Source organism: Hyperolius riggenbachi, chromosome 3 (genome assembly GCF_040937935.1).
Source record: "Hyperolius riggenbachi isolate aHypRig1 chromosome 3, aHypRig1.pri, whole genome shotgun sequence".
Taxonomy (NCBI): Eukaryota; Metazoa; Chordata; class Amphibia; order Anura; family Hyperoliidae; genus Hyperolius; species Hyperolius riggenbachi.
The window spans coordinates 90,739,623-90,759,663 of NC_090648.1; the positions used below are offsets into that span (position 1 = coordinate 90,739,623).

Genomic DNA, 20,041 nt, shown 5'->3' on the forward strand with positions numbered 1-20,041 from the left:
AACCACTTTTAAGCAAAAAGAACATTAAGGCTGGTCTCAATTTTGCTAAAAAAACATCTCAATGATTGGCAAGACTTTTGGGAAAATACCTTGTGGACCGACGAGACAAAAGTTGAACTTTTTGGAAGGTGCGTGTCCCGTTACATCTGGCGTAGAAGTAACACAGCATTTCAGCAAAAGAACATCATACCAACAGTAAAATATGGTGGTGGTAGTGTGATGGTCTGGGGTTGTTTTGCTGCTTCAGGACCTGGAAGGCTTGCTGTGATAGATGGAAACATGAATTCTACTGTCTACCAAAAAATCCTGAAGTAGAATGTCCGGCCATCTGTTTGTTAACTCAAGCTGAAGCGATCTTGGGTGCTGCAGCAGGACAATGACCCAAAACACACCAGCAAATCCACCTCTGAATGGTTGAAGAAAAACAAAATGAAGACTTTGGAGTGGCCTAGTCAAAGTCCTGACCTGAATCCTATTGAGATGTTGTGGCATGACCTCAAAAAGGCGGTTCATGCTAGAAAACCCTCAAATAAAGCTGAATTACAACAATTCTGCAAAGATGAGTGGGCCAAAATTCCTCCAGAGCGCTGTAAAAGACTCGTTGCAAGTTATCGCAAACGCTTGATTGCAGTTATTGCTGCTAAGGGTGGCTCAACCAGTTATTAGGTTCAGGGGGCAATTTCTTTTCGCTCTCCCTCCCGATATGCGCGGCGGGAGAGCGGCAAATACAGGAAGTCTCCGGGGCTCCAGGCAGGCGCTAGAGGCTCAGCCGCTTGGTCTCCAATATGTCTCCAACTCTGTATACCGCTCGCTACTTCCTGGTTTAGTAGCGAGCAGTATATAGAGTTGGAGACATCGGAGACCAAGCGGCCGCTGAGCCACTAGCGCCTGCTTGGAGCCCCGGAGACATCCTCTATTTGCCGCTCTCCCGCCGCGCATACCGGGAGGGGGGCCCCCCGAGGTGAGGGAGGGAGGGAGGATAGGAGTCGGGGCCCCCCAGGGGAAAAAAAAAATAAAAAACATAAAAAATATATATAAAAAAATACTTAATGGGCCCCCGAAGCAACGGAACTTCAGGGGCCCTCGTGCGGCGGCACGGCCTGCATGGCCGTATGTCCGCCACTGATGCAATTCAAACAAACAATAAGGAACAGCACAACAGCAATGGTATGATTCATGCAAAATGAAAGATCCCTAATGCTGGGAATACACGGTTCGTTTTGAACCGTGTAATCGAGCCGCTGATGGCTCGATTGATAATTTCAGACCTGTCCAACACCCCGCCGGATCGATTCCCCGCTCAATACCGCGGGCAAGACAATAGTAAAAAACGAAAAGAAGATAAGAAGCCGCCCGTGGGGACGAGCGTGAAACGATCCGGGTGCCCACGGGGACAAGCGGGGACGCGCCGGAATCTATCGAGCGGCTTGATATATGGTTCAAAACAAACCGTGTATTCCCAGCATAAAACAGACAACTGGAAGAGGCAAAAAGGCAGGATTCCTAAATCGCTGTCCATGTTGGGATGTCCCTTTTTTTCCCTGTGTCCTGGAAGACATACTGTATAAATAAAATACAAAACTGACTACCAATACTAACCTTTCTTTGGAAAGCAAAGTGGAATACAGTATATTAGGCAAATACAGCATCCCGAAGGGGCTCAAGGGGAAATAATATTAGTCGTATAAGCCTCACAATATATATATAAATACCAGGCTATCCATCAAAAAATACTATATTTAATATAATAATGAATACATTATAAAGAACCTCCTTTCATTATTTTTCATTTCTATCTTCCTCTTCTTTTTTACTTTATTATACTTTATTTACCGGTGTTTATTTTATTTTTTATTGATATGTTTCAGTTTTATATCAGACAATTTAGGGTCTTATTGTAAGACTTGCATTTCAAATTGTTGTAGTTCCATGTAGTCTTTATGTATTCATTATTATCACACAACTCTTTTTTTCCCATTGTATGCTATAAAACCTTGTTGTAACTACTTATGTTTTGTCCAAATTACAATTGTTTGAATTTACGGTGCTATTTTAATAAACATATTGAAATAGAAATAAAATAAAAAAAAATACAAAATTAATAAAAATGCAAAAGTAGAAGTATTGAAGAGTAGTAGGAGATTATATACATTTCTGAAACAAAGTGCATCTCTCAGTTCCAGTAAAACTGGGATAACTTGACATATCTAACAACATGTATTTTGTCCCACAGTCAGGAAGAGAGTGAAGAACTAGAATTTATGCCTCCAAATTCCATGCGTGATCTCCGCCCCCTTGTTAATAAGAGCCAGTCACTGAGCAACCTAATGAGAGACAGGCTAATACAACCTCCAAAGATTGATGAGAGAGTAAAGAAGAAGAGACGTCATGTGACTCGCACACAGAGTGTCCCAGCCCAGAACAGACCCGGCCGGGAACGCAGACCCAGGGAAGATTCTACCTCTCTGGCTCCCAAAGATCAGGAGGAGAATGGAAACACTGAAAAGGTGCAATAAGTAACATTATTATTATGTATTGTATTAGTAAAGTGGCAACATATTACGCAGCACTGGTCAATAAATAGGCATACATACAATGCTACTGTAGATAAAACCCACACATTTTATTTGCCCATTCGTGCCAGCTGTCACAGCATTTAAATTATGTTCCTAGTACAATGTATGGCGACAATATAATATTATATTGTATACCTATATTATAATAAAGGTGTATTTTTTCGCTTTTATGTTCTTTGTACCCTATCAATAATTACAAGCCATTATTTACTAATGTAACAGTAATATACCCTCTTGACATACATATTAAGAAAGCTGAGTCCCAAAGGTAACTATCTACATATTTTTTTTGTAAATGCTGTTACTTTCGGGTTTTAGTTACAAGGTGTTTTTTTTTTTGGTATCTATGGGGAAGGAACGGGGGCAGAAATTGGTTAAAAAAATATAGGGGGGATGTATGTTGTAGTGTATACTTTATTGTAATGTTTCTATCTGTCTACTAGATGGCAGTACATACTGCTGTGTTTACAGGATTAAGCGTGTGTTTTTTTTCTCTCATTTTAACTTTCATTTCAATGAATGAACATGGCTCCTGATTGGAGCCATGTTTATTCATTCACAGGCACTTTGACTGGCTTCGAGAACACGTGTATCCATTTACCAATCTCTGCCTCTGATTGACAGGATGGGCTTGTACGTCCTGTTTGCGGGACAGTGGCACAAGCTGGACACTATATACATCCATATGTAAAAGAAAGGAAAAAAACACAATCGAGAGCCCCCAATAGTGTATAATTGATGATAAAGGAATGCCAAGGTAGCAGCAAATAGAAATATACTCACAAGTATAGGTTGCCGGTTTCAAGCAACCACTTTAAGCACTTATGGGGATATTAGAAGGAAAGAAGGGGAGTTCACCCATCCACCAGGTGGATAACAATAATTGCAATGGAAACAGAGGCGCCAGCAGAGTAAAAATTGCTCATAGGTAAAAACAGATAAAAGTTGGGGGGCAAGGGTGGACTTACCTCCCCAAAACCAAACACAACCAGGGCCGGATTTGTACTCTTTACCGCCCAAGGCCACTCTCACCAGCCGCCCCCATTTAGTATAGGTAGCGAAATGACCCCTCCCCCAGTATAGGTAGCCAAATGACCCCTCCACCCTTTCCTTTCAGTATAGGTAGCCTGAGGACCCCTCCCCCTCCAGTATAGGCAGCCAGATGACTCCCTTAAATTCTCCTTTTTTCCACCCCACCCTCCCTTTCAGTATGGGTAGCCAGCTTGTCTTCACACCGCAGCGGCCATCAGTGTCACTCATTTCTATGCTTGTCTCCAGTGCAGAAGCTTCCTCTTCCTTTCGGTCTCCAATGCTGCCCAAGTCCATAGCTGCCGGCCACAATGCAAACATGCATAGAGAGCAAGCTGGCTGCTGCACAGGTGGCTAGCAGCAGAGTACTGAGGTCAGGCGCTCACCTGATCTTCCTGAATTGCAGCATTTGCAAGCTTGCAAATGCTGCACCAGTTTAGCCTGCTGCTTTGGTGCCCTTACTCCCGTGGTGCCCTAGGCCATGGCCTAGGCAGCCTTGGCCTAAATCCGGCCCTGAACACAACCACTATGTATGGTTTAAATACAATTTAATTCATACTCCAAAACAAATGCAACGCGTTTCACGGGTCTCTAGCCCGCTTCCTCAGGCAATAATACAGATAGGAGTAACTCAGAAGTTGTGTAGCTTGGTACAGCACCTCTGGCCTTGACAGAGGCACTGTACCTGTTATGATCGCTTCTGCAGCGTTTACTGCTGACTGCACTGGTATTGCAAACCAAGCAGTTCTAATGTCATTACATGCATTTGCTTGCATAGTTTGGTTTGCACTTAAACTAGTTGCTGATTCCATCTGCAGTCGCTCTGAAGTTTATGACAGTTTAATATGCTTTTGTGTAAACAAACATTGTCTGCTGCAGTGGAGGGGCGGTCCCTTTCCTGCAGGCTGCATATCATTGTCTGCCTTTTCCTGCTATCAGCCTGTGATTAATTACCATTCACTTGTGTGGGAATCTGCAGGTCTGCTCCCATTGGATGACCTCAGTATAAAGAACTGCTTCCTGCAATGCCTCATGGGCTATCATAGTTTCAGACTCTATCTGTTACTCTGCTCGTGCCCCACCTCGTTCCTGGTCCGTGTGGACTGCGCTGACTCCTGCGAAGGGGTCAGCGAGTCCTCCTAGTTCTGCTCTTGTTCTAGAAGTTGCTACTTGCTTGTCTTGTGTCATATATTGGTTCATCGCCAATATATACGCATACTTGCGCATTTTGTTATTTTCCTTGTATTCGTGTTACGTTAATATATCAGTGTCGCTGATATATACGTACACGAACTGTTTATTTCCTGTGTTCAGTTAGTTAGTTTCCAGCACGTTTTGGTAGTTTGCGCGTATCGTGAACACCCGTGCTGAGCTAGTTATCCTGTTCCTGGTCCTGTTTGTGGATTGCGTTCATCTCTGCGAAGAGATAGCGAATCCTTCTGAATCCTGTTCCTGGTCCTGTTTGTGGATTGCGTTCATCTCTGCGAAGAGATAGCGAATCCTTCTGAGTCCTGTTCCCTGTATTACTTCAGTCTTAGTCAGAGTTCCTGCTTATGTCATATATCGGTTCATTGCCAATATATACATATGTTAGTCAGACGTTACGAATAGTTTCATTGATAGCTGTAATTGTAATGCGCTAGGAAATCATACTTATTGTATATTTATCTGTGTTACGTTCATCTATCTCGATCCTGCTATTCCTGTCTCTCCTGTCCTGTCTTTGTGAGGCACGCCATCGCCGCAACGCATTGGCTGCCTCATTCCAGTCTGTCTGGTCTTGGACGCTTGCTGTCGCTAAGTAATCGCTAGCTAGCAAGCGTTCATTCTGTCTACCTGTCCTGATCTCCTCAGTCCTGGTTTATGCGCTCAGCGCTACTTTGCGCTGAGACGTTATTACGAAAGTGTTGTTTGTGGCTGTTCAGATCTGCACCGGCTCTGTGCACCACAATCTCCTATTGGAGTCAGTCCTCTCCTCCACTAAACTGGGGATATCCTGATCCCTTGTGCTGGTGTGTGTACCTCCTTCACGTCAGCTTATGTGTTGTATGCTGACTGTGGAGATTACACCCCCAAGCTTAACATTATGATAGCCCCTCATGAGCTCCAGTCCAGTGTATTTGATGAGTCTCTGTCTAGTCCAGAAGAAGCTATGGGAACCCTGTCTAGTTCAGTGCATACATCAGAAGATTTGCCCTGTCTTGTAAATGCCCCTGAACATGATTTGTTAATAACCCTGCTGGAATCAGCGACATCTAAGTCTGATCCTGCAGTTTTTAGTGAGAATCCAGTAACTATGAAGTCTAGTCATGATGAATTTTTTTTGCCCAGTTCTGGTTTCGGTCCTGTCTTGACTGACTTTGAGGTTCGCAGTTCCTTGACATGCCCAGAGGTTTCTCTTGTGCCGGTGTGCCCAGATGTGCCTCGTATGCCAGACTGCCCAGATGTGTCTGTGTTAGCGTGCTCACGTGCTTCCCTAGTGGAGACATGTTCTGATGTTGCCGGTTGGCCTGCATGCCCGGAGATGGTTCTGGTCCCTAAAAGCCCTGATCTTGATGTTTGTCCTTGTGACCCTGACTCTGGAGTTGCCCTGGGTTCCATAGGGGTTCTTGATAGTTCTCCATGTGAGCCTAAGGGGCGATCTGACCTGTGGGGATCTCTTTGGAGCTTCCAAGTGTTCTGGGAGATCTCTGAGGAAACTTGTCCTGGTACCTTGGACTGGTTCAACGGTGGGTTTTGTGTTGGTAGGGACAGTTCCGGTGGGCATTGCAAAGGCTTTGGCGTTTTTGGACAGTCCTTGGAAGGCGGTGGGTATCGCGCAGAGAGTTTCTTGGGGTTGTTTTCTGGAAGTCGTGGTTCTGATGGGTGTCACACTGAGGCTTGTAGTGCTGACGGGCATGGTTCGGTAGGTTCTGGTTCCAATTGGTCTAGTTTTGGTGAGACTGATTCGGGAATTTGGTTTTGTCGGACGGATCCGACCTTCATGAATTTTCAGTCAGATCAGTTTGCTGGATTTCCCACTTCTGATTTTTTGGTTTGGGTGGTTCAGGAGAAATATGTCAGTTTTCATAGGCGTCCAGAGGCCGCGTTTAAGGGAGGGGGTACTGTTATGATCGCTTCTGCAGCGTTTACTGCTGACTGCACTGGTATTGCAAACCAAGCAGTTCTAATGTCATTACATGCATTTGCTTGCATAGTTTGGTTTGCACTTAAACTAGTTGCTGATTCCATCTGCAGTCGCTCTGAAGTTTATGACAGTTTAATATGCTTTTGTGTAAACAAACATTGTCTGCTGCAGTGGAGGGGCGGTCCCTTTCCTGCAGGCTGCATATCATTGTCTGCCTTTTCCTGCTATCAGCCTGTGATTAATTACCATTCACTTGTGTGGGAATCTGCAGGTCTGCTCCCATTGGATGACCTCAGTATAAAGAACTGCTTCCTGCAATGCCTCATGGGCTATCATAGTTTCAGACTCTATCTGTTACTCTGCTCGTGCCCCACCTCGTTCCTGGTCCGTGTGGACTGCGCTGACTCCTGCGAAGGGGTCAGCGAGTCCTCCTAGTTCTGCTCTTGTTCTAGAAGTTGCTACTTGCTTGTCTTGTGTCATATATTGGTTCATCGCCAATATATACGCATACTTGCGCATTTTGTTATTTTCCTTGTATTCGTGTTACGTTAATATATCAGTGTCGCTGATATATACGTACACGAACTGTTTATTTCCTGTGTTCAGTTAGTTAGTTTCCAGCACGTTTTGGTAGTTTGCGCGTATCGTGAACACCCGTGCTGAGCTAGTTATCCTGTTCCTGGTCCTGTTTGTGGATTGCGTTCATCTCTGCGAAGAGATAGCGAATCCTTCTGAATCCTGTTCCTGGTCCTGTTTGTGGATTGCGTTCATCTCTGCGAAGAGATAGCGAATCCTTCTGAGTCCTGTTCCCTGTATTACTTCAGTCTTAGTCAGAGTTCCTGCTTATGTCATATATCGGTTCATTGCCAATATATACATATGTTAGTCAGACGTTACGAATAGTTTCATTGATAGCTGTAATTGTAATGCGCTAGGAAATCATACTTATTGTATATTTATCTGTGTTACGTTCATCTATCTCGATCCTGCTATTCCTGTCTCTCCTGTCCTGTCTTTGTGAGGCACGCCATCGCCGCAACGCATTGGCTGCCTCATTCCAGTCTGTCTGGTCTTGGACGCTTGCTGTCGCTAAGTAATCGCTAGCTAGCAAGCGTTCATTCTGTCTACCTGTCCTGATCTCCTCAGTCCTGGTTTATGCGCTCAGCGCTACTTTGCGCTGAGACGTTATTACGAAAGTGTTGTTTGTGGCTGTTCAGATCTGCACCGGCTCTGTGCACCACAATCTCCTATTGGAGTCAGTCCTCTCCTCCACTAAACTGGGGATATCCTGATCCCTTGTGCTGGTGTGTGTACCTCCTTCACGTCAGCTTATGTGTTGTATGCTGACTGTGGAGATTACACCCCCAAGCTTAACAGTACCTGGCTACACAACTTATGAGTTACTATCTACAGAGGCGCTGTACCTGGCTACACAACTTCTGAGTTACTCCTATCTGTATTATTGCCTGAGGAAGCGGGCTAGAGACCCGCAAAACACGTTGCATTTGTTTTGGAGTACGAATTAAATCGTGTTGAAATCATACATAGTGGTTGTGTTTGGATTTGGGGAGGTAAGTCCACCCTTGCCCCACAACTTTTATCTGTTTTTACCTATGATCAAATTTTACTCTGCTGGCGCCTCTGTTTCCATTGCACATATATACATCCAGTTTGTGCAAAGACGTTTAAATAACCCAGAATGAGATTCTGATTGAGAATGCTGCAATAGTGGTTTTATGGATGAGCGAGCAAAATGTTCGCTCTCACAGCAAATTGGCTCCAGTCTCAACTAGCAATATTCTTGTGAGATAGGCAGGCATGAAGCCATGTGAGGCAAGAACAAGGATTGTTTATAAAAACGATCCTAAATAGAAGTAAAAATGTTAGTGTAATCTTATATCCCCAACATATATCCCAATTTCAAAAGAAATGAATTTGCCATTGGGGCTTCCTGTTGGGTCAGAGCGCTGACAGTGTATTGACCAACAGGCAACCCCAGGGCAAATTTATACCAATGCTTTTATCAGGCACTGCTGAGAAGCCACAGTTTTACTGTAGGGATCCCTGGCAAAAGTATTCCACTTCTGTTTACAATTGTTTTTCCTTCAGCAAGATTTTTATTGATAAAAGGAAAAATGTATAACAAATTTGCCAAAATACAATGTACAGCATCAGGAAAAAGCACAATATCCATATGTGATCAAGTACATCAATACATACGCTTACATATGATTCTAAGGCCCAGTGCACACCAAAACCGCTAGCAGATCGTCAAAACGCTAGCGGTTTTGGGAGCAGAGAGCCAATATTTGCCGGGTGCACACGAGCGGATTTTGTATGTGATCCGTCGGCCGCATCCGCATCAGCATCCGCGTGGCTAATGTATCTCTATGGGCTGGTGCACACCGGCGGTTTGAGGTTTTAAGCAAACCGCAAACGTGCAGCAAGAGGCACGTTTGCGGTTTGCTAAAAACCTCAATCCGCCGGTGTGCACCAGCCCATAGAGATACATTAGCTACGAGGATTTTCAAGTGGATGCGGCCGGCGGATGCGCCCAGTGTGCACTGGGCCTTTCAGAAGGTCTACAAAAATCTGCTAGTAACGATTTCGCTAATTCCTACTCAGTACCAGACCTTAGCATGGGAAGTAGAAAAAGCAAAAACTTTTCTAATAGAGTTTCAATAATATTTTCAGATATCATCATTAGGTGTCATTGTTGCGTAAGGAATAGTACTCTAGCCTTGAAAGTTTAAATCCCAGCCAGGTTTGTGTGGGTTTCCTCTGTGCACAAAAAATTCAAAAAAGTTAACTGGCTTCCCGCTAAATTGGCTCTAGGCTATGATGGACATATGACTATAATAGGGATTAGATTGTGAGATTTGGACAGTTAGTGACTAGACTATATATGCTGTTAAGTGCTGTGAAGCATGTCAATGCTAAATAATAATAATTCTGTTGTCCACTGCAAAATACTCATTTGAATAATAAATCTGTACCGTGTTAACCAAACAAATTATGGAGGTAGAAAAAACAAAGTCTTGTAAAAGTAATACCTTTTAATGGCTTTCTGATTAAGCATTATGCATTTGTTTCAGGGATCTAGTCCCCTTCTTCAGCTAACATCTGGAAATATGCCTGAAGAAGGAGACTAGATCTCCGAAAGCTTGCATAATTTATCTTTATCAGTTATCCATTAAAAGGTATTACTTTTACAAGACTTTGTTTTTTTCTACATGAATAATAAATCTGAAAGGCAGTTTGAGCTCTGTTAAATAATCACCTTTGTTATTTTATCATGCAGAGAATCCCACGGCTCAGACATTCATCTACTGTTACTGGGCGAAAACCAACTGTTCCTTGGTGCAGGACCGAGGAACATCCCTTCATTACTCAGAAAAGAGAGAACAGAGACAGCCAGGTATAGTAAGGATGAAGCTCTGTGTTGGCTTTGTAGAATGTGTTGTATGGCCAGATTAATAGTGTTACTGATGTTCCTTCAGGAAAGGCACCTGCAGGAGATGAAGGGACAGATTGCTGAGAATCTATGTAAGCAGAAAGACCTGGAAGTGCAGCTAAAGACCATGGAAGAGAAGATGCAGGAATTCATGAGTCAGATGGCTGAAATGGAGAATGCGTACAAGACCCAGCAGGCCGAGATGATTGAACAGATAAACTACATGCAGGACAGGTAACTGATGGCTGCCTATCTTTTCCTATACATAGCACATCTCATACCTTGGAGAAAGTTCTAGTTAATTTTGGAGAAATTTATTTGGCCATATGCAATTCACTTTTTCTCCTGACTTTTCTCATAGGAGATACATTTTCGTCTTCTATTTAAAATAACGTTTCAGCTCTCTGCAATTAAAAAAGTACCAAAAAGTAATAGGAAAAGTACTATCAAAATTATTTTGAGTATTTTCTTGCTTGCTGGGGTTTATTAAAGGAAACATTGTAAAATTGTAAAATACATGTAAACACATACAAATAAGAAGTACATTTCTTCTAGAGTAAAATAAGCCATACATTAATTTCTCCTTTGTTGCTGTCACTTAGAAATCTGACAGAACCCGACAGGTTTTGGACTAGTCCATCCTTTCATGGGGGAGATTTATGGCTCATGTTACTCTGGAAGAAACACACTTCTTATTTGTATGTGTTTACATGTATTTAACATTTTACAATTTTCATGCTAGAAGTCCTTTAAGTCTTTATCAAGTATGAAAACATCACTCAGGAGAAAACTCAGGAGAAAAAAGTTAATTACATGCGGTATGGGCACTTGTCATAAAGTACTTTTAAACCTCCAGCAAAAAAGAAAATACTCAAAATCAGGGATGGTCATAGTCACTAGTCAGCCAACTTCGCTACGCTGGAACTACGCGTAGTTTTACGCAATTATGCTTCGCCAAACTACGGCTTCGAAATCAAATATTCGATTCGTATGCATTTCGTAGACTACGCGTTAAAATACGCAATTATGCGTAGTGCGAAGCGGAGTGTATGCGGATGCTTATGCCCACATGCAGAAAAGTTTACGCATTAAATCCTCTTCTATGCGTACATTCCCCTTTCCAATGCGTACATTTGTAAGCATACAATCGCACGCGGAAAATTAGACGCGAGTAACACATTCGTAGTTCACTACGCAATACACATGTTAAACTACGCATAGTGGGGGTAAACTACGCATAGCAGTACTTCGCTACGCGTAAATTCATAAGCGTAGTTTTGAAACTTCACTTACGAACTACGATGCGTAAATCCCCACTGGCGTAGTTTCTGCTTATCCCTGCTCAAAATATTTTTTTTATTTATTCACCTCAGGTACTTTTTCAATTATAAAATGCTTAAAATGTATTTTAAAGAGAATCTGAGTTATCTCCTAGAAGATAACTCAGGAGAGAAAGTTAATTGCATATGGGCCATTATATCTAAGCCTTGGTCGCAAGATTCATAGCTATGATCCCCAGGAAGACCATGCCTGCCATGGACATTAGGGAAACCTAGTCCTTATATTGCTTTCCATCTTGAATATTTTATTTTGAACAAGCTCCTTGCCTGCATGTCACGCTGATACTCTGGCTTCAAAACCATCCGATACATTACTTCAGAGCAAGAATTCAGATCATAGCCTCCATATTTTATTTGCTCCATGCCAGCAAAGTATTATAGGCACAAGGACAGTATGAGAGGCAGGCCACCATTGCATACATGATGTAATAATATGTAATTAGTATAGTGGAAGTGGTGTGCTATACGAAGACTGCATGAGGCTCTATGATCCCTAAGGACAACCCTGTTCACAGTCTTATGTCACAACCCAGCAAAGAAAAACACTGCGCTGTCTGGACACGCTGATGGATTGGAAGTGATGGGTGGGTGCAGCTCCAGTGGATCTGTTTAAAAAAGGCAAGAAGACAGGAGCGCACCGCTGGTGCAATATATTTTTTATTTTAAAAAAGGACACGCTTAAAAATACACTCACAGTGTATAGTAGAGTTAGAACGCCTGTCAAGCTTGCCGGCAATCCTCTCCTGTCAGCCGCGCTTGGCCAGAGCTGCGGGGACCGATGTAAATGGCGTGGAGCTGGATGCGGTGGGCGGAGTCAGGCCGTGGGGATGCCGTCTGACGTCACGACGCGTTTTGGCGTTGACCACGCCTTCGTCAGGTCCTTGGCTTGTACAGAGAAGAAGGGGACATTATCTGCGTATGGAGGAAAAAAGATGTTGCCCTCTATTTAGGAAAGGGTTCCTTACAGGAAGAGTTGTTAAACTGTGGAATATTTTACCATAGGAAATAGTTATCACAAAAGTGTTATATCTGCAAGAGGTTTGATGCTTTCCTTGCATTGAAGGATATTCACGGCTATAGTTACTAGTTAATTCCCAGCAGAAATGATTCAGGGATCTTATCTGACTGCCCCCTGGAGTTGGAAAGGAACTGTTTTGACTTAAAGGACAACTGTAGTGAAAAGAATATGAAGGCTGCCATATTTATTTCCTGTTGAACAATACCAGTTGCCTGGCAGGCCTGCTGATCTATTTGGGTGCAGTAATGTTTGAATAACATCATAAACAAGCATGTAGCTAATCTTATCAGATCTGACAATAATGTCAGGAACACCTGATCTGCCGCATGCTTGTTCAGGGGCTATGGCTAAAAGGATTAGAGGCAGAGGATAAGCAGGACAGCCAGGCAACTGGTTTTGCTTAAAAGGAAATAAATATGGCAGCCTCCATATCCCTTTCATTACAGTTGTCCTTTACAGGTTAATTGCCCCCCCCCCCCCCCCGGTAGACTCTATAGGCAGTCACTTATATGTTTTGTGGGTCACTATTAAGTTGTAGGCATCCTAACTGCTGTGCTTACAATCAATATAACATACTGGGGAGGTTTTTTTTCACCTTATTACTTTTATATAATTTTACGCCAGATTCTGAAGCACTATTAAACATTATTCAGATGTGTATGGATTCTTTCTTTATATGTTTGTCCTTTGTGCTTTTATACCAGGATTGATCAGTTACAGAAGGACAATTCTGCAGCGAAGGAACAAACAGGAAATCATGAAGAACAGATAGCAGCTCTGGTAATACCTTTTACAACCCTCCTAATCTAGATATGTTGGGACAGAGAGAGTTTACCTTATTTATTGATAAGATGTTTGTAAAAGCCACAGTCACTTATAGTATTTCAGTCTGCTTCATAAAACAATGTGAAAAGGGAAAAGCCTGAATCTGACATGTGGCATTTGAATAATACACACCATTCCCAGAAGATTAAAGCTCAAGTGTGGGCAGGATGTATTTGGGCCATATAGTGGAAGTAGGGAACTGGTGGGTGCACTTGTTATGTGACGTAATGGTGGCAACACTAGCTATGGGGGGGATGAGGGGTTATGGTGGAAGTAGGGAACTGGTGGAGGCACTTGTTGTGTGACGTAATGGAGGTAACACTACTTATGGGGGGATAAGGGGTTATGGTGGAGGCAGGGGACTGGTGGGTGCACTTGTTATGTTATGGAACGGCAGACACACTAGTTATGGTTGGTGCAGGGAACTGGTGGGTGCACTTGTTGTGTGACGTAATGGAGGCAACACTACTTATGGGGGGATAAGGGGTTATGGTGGAGGCAGGGGACTGGTGGGTGCACTTGTTATGTTATGGAACGGCAGACACACTAGTTATGGTTGGTGCAGGGAACTGGTGGAGGCACTTGTTGTGTGACGTAATGGAGGCAACACTACTTATGGGGGGATAAGGGGTTATGGTGGAAGCAGGGGACTGGTGGGTGCACTTGTTATGTTATGGAACGGCAGACACACTAGTTATGGTTGGTGCAGGGAACTGGTGGGTGCACTTGTTGTGTGTTGTAATGGAGGCAACACTACTTATGGGGGGATGAGGGGTTATGGTGGAAGCAGGGGACTGGTGGGTGCACTTGTTATGTTATGGAACGGCAGACACACTAGTTATGGTTGGTGCAGGGGACTGGTGGGGGCACTTGTTGTGTGACGTAATGGAGACAACACTAGCTATGGGGGGATGAATGGTTATGGTGGAAGCAGGGGACTGGTGGGTGCACTTGTTATGTTATGGAACAGCAGACACACTAGTTATGGTTGGTGCAGGGGACTGGTGGGGGCAGTTGTTATGTGACATAATGGAGACAACACTAGTTATGGGGGACCAGTGGTTATGGTGGAAGCAGGGGGCTGGTGGGTGCACTTGTTATGTGACGTAATGGAGACAACACTATTTATAGGGGGAGCAGTGGTTATGGTGGAAGCAGGGGGCTGGTGGGTGCACTTGTTATGTGACGTAATGGAGACAACATAATTTATGGGGGGACCAGTGGTTATGGTGGAAGCCGGGGGTTGGTGGGTGCACTTGTTATGTGACGTAATGGAGACAACACTATTTATAGGGGGAGCAGTGGTTATGGTGGAAGCAGGGGGCTGGTGGGTGCACTTGTTATGTGACGTAATGGAGACAACATAATTAATGGGGGGACCAGTGGTTATGGTGGAAGCAGGGGGCTGGTGGGTGCACTTGTTATGTGACGTAATGGAGACAACACTATTTATGGCGGGACCAGTGGTTATGGTGGAAGCAGGCGGCTGGTGGTGCTCTTTTTTTGTGAAGTAAAGGAGGCAACACTAGTTTTGGGGGGAGGAGTGGTTATGGTGGAAGCAGGGGACTAGTGTGTGCACTTGTTATGTGATGGAAAGGCAGACACACTAGTTATGGGGAGGAGGGGCTATGGTTGGTGCAGGGGAATGGTAGGTGCATTTGTTATGGTAGCAGGGTGGAAAAGTAGCTTTCCATAAAGTTATCATGGAGAGGTAGGGGAGTTACTGTATATTGGCTGCATTTGTTCTATAGGGAGATTGTGGGGAAGGCCCCTTATCAAACTTTTGCATTGATTTGTAGTTATACATCTGCTAATCACATCTGTCTTTTTTTTATAGAAAAAACACCTATCATCCATATCTATGAAGAATAACTGTCGGAAGATATTAGTGAATGATACCAGAGGGAATGCCTGTGAAAATAATTCCGTACCTACAGATTCTGATTTGGAAGAAAACTCAGATACTGCCTAAATGCTATTATTATTATTATATCAGACTTACTATTATTGCTAGTATTATTGTATTGGACTTACATTATCAGCTGTTTCCATTCAGAAAGTTTCAGATGCTGACCTTTCCATGCTCCAGAATTAAAAATAATCTCTTATAAATTGTATATTTTGTATCCCTGTAACAAGTCACTGCTTATCAATTTGAGACTGATGCATAGCTGGCCCTACCTAGGAGAACTCACAGAGAAGCATGTGATCAGTTTGATCAGCTGATGGATTTGTAAGGTTCTGATTTGCTGTGATGACTTCCTTATTTACCGCCTGATAATGGACCAGCAAATCAGAGCCTTACAAATCTATCAGCTGATCAAACTGATCTCATGCTTTTTCATGAGTTCTCCTAGACAGAGTCATCCCTAGATGCAGCTTTTGGTTTCTATAATCTTTTATAGTGACATGCAAATTAAAATCAGGGGAAATTGGAGCATTTTTCCAAAAAGATTTCCCCCATTTTATCTAGGCTTATGCAAATAATTCCTCCTAGATCAGTCATAGATGTCTTATGAACTGAGCAATAACTGTGCTATAATAAGTTTCAAATCCACTGCACTCTCACATAAAGCCAATGTTTTCCTATGAAAAGAAAATACTATACATCGCATAATACTGTTTCAATAAAACCACGCCTCAAATCCATGCAGTGTGAACCAGGTGCTGTCACTCGTGATCCCACCACCCCACAATCAGGGAGACTCACCGGATTGTAGCCACCTCTTTTTTCAGTTGGATCTCACATTCAACATGAAGGCACTTATCGTGACCTTAAGACGGCACTGTGTGTACTCCTTTCCATTATTGCCTGAAGAAGCGGAAATATACCTGCGAAACGCATTGCATTGTTATGTTGGAGTATATAAATAAACTTGTTTGCACATAAATCGACAGTATCAAGTCTACTTCAGGGAGGTGAGACCACCACCGCCTCCTGAGGAATTTTAAAACTTTTAGATATATGTTTTTATTCTTTTGGCGCCTCTGTTCTCCTTACAAACTCACATTCAACATGTATGCTTCACCAGGGCACATCAGTGAACCATACCAGAGTTCTGAATCAATCTTTGTTTATTCCTCAGTAAAACTTCAATAAACATAAAACTTTGATTGCGTAACATAAGTAAAACTTTTTGATTAACATCCACGCTTTTTGCGCCTAGTAAATACTTACAAGCTCTCAAAGAATATGAGGCATATCATAGCAGCGTTTCTAGGGCCCTGGATGCCTGCACACTGGTTACCGGGCGGTGTCCTGCTCTCCGAACACCCTGCTTCCTTTCCACATTCCATCGCTACTATCCTCCTCTCAGTGTCATTGCGTCAGGTGCACTGGCTCCGCCCTACGCGTTTCGTCATCAACTAGACTCATCAGGGGCTCAGCCCCAATAAAAAACTGCAGAAAGTTTAGAGAGCTGGAGTTTTGGCCATTGCAATTACGTGCAGCAACATACATAGCAGCTATTTCTTTAATTAATTTAAAAGCTCAAGAGCAGACAGGAAATAACTACCTGCATACATGCACCCACACCGCTAACAGTCAGCACTACTTTAGTTTGACTCATGCATGCATGCTGTGTTGCTACAGAGAAAGTGATGCTATTTTAACAGGTAAAACTGCAATGTATTTTGTAATCCCCCCCCCCCCCCAATACAAGATACAATCAATAAAGATAAGATAACAGGTTTATTGATACAGATATAAAGTTAAATAAAGAGGACAAAGAACAAGAACGTAATCAGAAAGCAATAAACCAGAGCAAAACACATCACCTTGTTGGTTGCTTGGGTTGCAGTTTGCTTCTATCCTACACACCGTGAGGTGACCTCTCCTGCCTATGATTAGATAGAGCCCCCAAGTAATACAATGCGATCGGCAGTAGTGTTGAAGTGCGCTACTCCAACAAGAAGTCAAGAGACATCTAACTTCAGTGCCGATGGTTTCGATCTTTATACATTTCATAACCCATAGAAGACTAAATCAACCCATTGAGTATTATGAAGACCCTTTGATATCTAGCTCACACCACAAACTGGAAACCCCCGTTTGGTAGTAGAAACCCAGAGTGCACAGTATGATCTTTAGCTTCCACTCATGTTATATTAATCCTAATGCCTTGTACACACATGCTATTTTGATTGTCCAATGATTGGCTAATTTTACTACTTCCATGTAGTATGAAAACTTACCTTTACAATCTGTTCAAAGTATTCCAAATCGGTTGGTTTTCATACCACATGGAGGTGGTAAAATTGGTCAATGATTGGCCAATTAAAATTGCATGTGTGTATCCATCCTCAAAGTTGTCACAAGATCTGCTTAGAGAATCCAAAGAGTTCTAAACTACAGAACTGTTCTTGCAGCAATTACCAGACCAGTGAGCCGTATTGGACCAAGATATAAGGACCATTAAAGGCTTGATCACACAAAGAGTGATTTCGCTGTTTTTTTAGCGCTGGTGATTTTAAAAATCGCCTTCAAATCTCTAGTGCAATGGTCGCTTCTGTGAGTCATCCGCTTTCTATTGAATCACAAACACAGCTCCTGCACCATTTTCTGAGCGTTTGTGTTCAATAGAAAGTATGGGGAAATTGCAAAGTGAATTACGACTTTAATGAATAAATACATTGTATTTATTCATTTCCGGGTCAAAGAGTTCACTTCCTGACGGACGCCAGGAAGTAAAAAAATTAATCGCTTAACAAAAGCGCTTAGTAAAAAGCATTTTTCGAAGGGAAAAGCGCTTTGAAAAGCTCTCACCAAATAGCCAGTGCTTGTGATTGTAAAGTGAACAAGGCCTAAACTGTAATTTTCTTTATTAAATCCATTTATTTTTAGACAATTTTCTATCTTGTTCATTCCTTTAATTTTTTTTTTCTGTAAATATAAATGAATTGTACTTTTCAACCACCTTTTAATAAAGGATTTAAAAATAGTTCAGCTAATTCTCCATGCTTTGTATAAAAAGTATTGAACATGGCCTTTGCAATGCTATGGTAACATACTGTGTTTGCAAAAACAGAAGCACAGCCGTAGTTCTCATGGACATCGTTTTAAAATTATTAGAAAAACAGCTAAACTGTAGTAGCAAATTCTACATTTGTGTTTAAAGGGGGTGTAGATGCTTTTCTTGCATTGAAGGACATCCATGGCCATAATTACTAGGTAATTCCTAGCAGTGTTGATCCAGGGATTTTATCTGATTGCCACCTGGAGTCAGTAAGGAGTTTACGCTTTTTAAGGCTAATAGGTTCAAGCATGTAAGTTGGGGTTTTTTTTGTGTTCCTCTAGATTAACTTAGATATGTGAAGGTGCAGGCTAGTGTACCTTATATCTGCTGTAACTCGATGCATGGATGTCTTTTTTGAACCCAACTAACTATGTAACTGTTAATCTGGTGTGCAAGTAGCGTACCCCTGAGAAACACATGGTGGCAGATAGGTGTATGTGTGGGCAAACACTGACAGTTTAGTTAACGAGTGGCTCAGCTGGCTTAACTTATGCTGGGAATACACGGTTCATTTTTTAGGTGATTAGATAGTTCGATAGATCATTTCCAACATGTCCGATCTCCCTTTTCGATTCTTTTGCCGCTCGATTTCTGATACAAGTGAATGGAAAAAGATAAGAAAAACGAGCGAAAAAAAAAACTGCAGAATCGAGCGGCAAAAACGATCGAGAGGAGAAACGCACGGCAAAAACTAACCGTGTATTCCCAGCATTAAATACTAGCCTGAACAATGGAAAATCTATGTGCAGGGTAAGGCTGTAAGAACAACTGTTAAAAACACTTCTACAAAATCCAGACCTCATTTAAGTCCTCCAGTGCTCTCCACTCTTCTCCACCTTTAGTAAATCAATGGCATTGTCTGAATTAAACCTTTTGAGTCCTCCTGTTTAAGACCCAAGACAAAGGAGTAATATCACAATTATTTAACAGAACCCAGCTATGGTGCTCTGCACCTGTAGAGGGAAATTCCCACCGGTAGATGGAGCCGTGGAGTGCAGAGGAACACAGCCTCTGTACTGCCACAGCTGCCAGATGGGAATTGCATGAGTTGAAGCAATGCAGGGCAAGATAGCCCTTAAAAAGAGAGAGCACAGAGACAGAATGTATGTGTGTCCACCAATCTAGTCGCCACTCAGAGACGGTGAACACACAACAGCGGAAACGAAGTGGGAATGCAATCGCAAGAGTGGCGATTGCCAATAGTGACACAAGACCGAATCAGACAGAGCACAAGTGTAGCAAGAAAGACATAGAAAATAACAATGATCAAAACGTCAAAGAAAATAACAAATGCTAGCTAAACGCGAACTCCGCACTCATTCGCAACAGCGAACACGTTAAAGACACGATCACCACGCGTTAGGCGCCCAGTGATAAGCGTGCCACCCTAACTAACCAATGTAGCACAAACACAAAATTAGAGAACGCAAACGATTGCTAAACGGTTACCTCACCGAGTCTACAGCAAGCGTTCGTACCAGACAAGACAGAGAGAAGGAGTAGCCAGCAGCAACCGCAGCTCTGGCCTACACTCCCAGACAGAGTACAGAAGGAAACACTGCCACTACCGCTAAGACGAATGCGATCCAGACAGACAGACAGATGGGGCTACCAGTAGCAACCACTGCTCTGGTTAGCACCCCTAAGGCAGAATACA

The 20,041-nt window shown here is 42.8% G+C and overlaps 1 protein-coding gene and 1 long non-coding RNA gene across 3 annotated transcripts in view; one reads left to right on the forward strand and one right to left on the reverse strand.

The window, feature by feature from the left end:
- Positions 1-18,193, forward strand: part of RASAL3 (RAS protein activator like 3) — an 80,222-nt gene extending 62,029 nt beyond the window's left edge. For both annotated transcript variants that reach the window (XM_068274563.1, XM_068274565.1), the window contains 5 exons: positions 2,234-2,507; positions 10,034-10,150; positions 10,233-10,420; positions 13,249-13,324; positions 15,207-18,193. In XM_068274563.1, coding sequence (XP_068130664.1) covers positions 2,234-2,507; positions 10,034-10,150; positions 10,233-10,420; positions 13,249-13,324; positions 15,207-15,341 — 790 coding nt within the window. In that variant the 3' untranslated portion in view covers positions 15,342-18,193. The remainder of the gene's footprint in view (positions 1-2,233; positions 2,508-10,033; positions 10,151-10,232; positions 10,421-13,248; positions 13,325-15,206) is intronic.
- LOC137562828 (uncharacterized) overlaps positions 12,214-20,041 on the reverse strand; it is a 61,128-nt gene continuing 53,300 nt past the window's right edge. The window contains exons 2-3 of the long non-coding RNA XR_011030198.1: positions 16,080-16,201; positions 12,214-12,438 (exon numbers count right to left, since the gene is read on the reverse strand). This is a non-coding gene — a long non-coding RNA (uncharacterized lncRNA). The remainder of the gene's footprint in view (positions 12,439-16,079; positions 16,202-20,041) is intronic.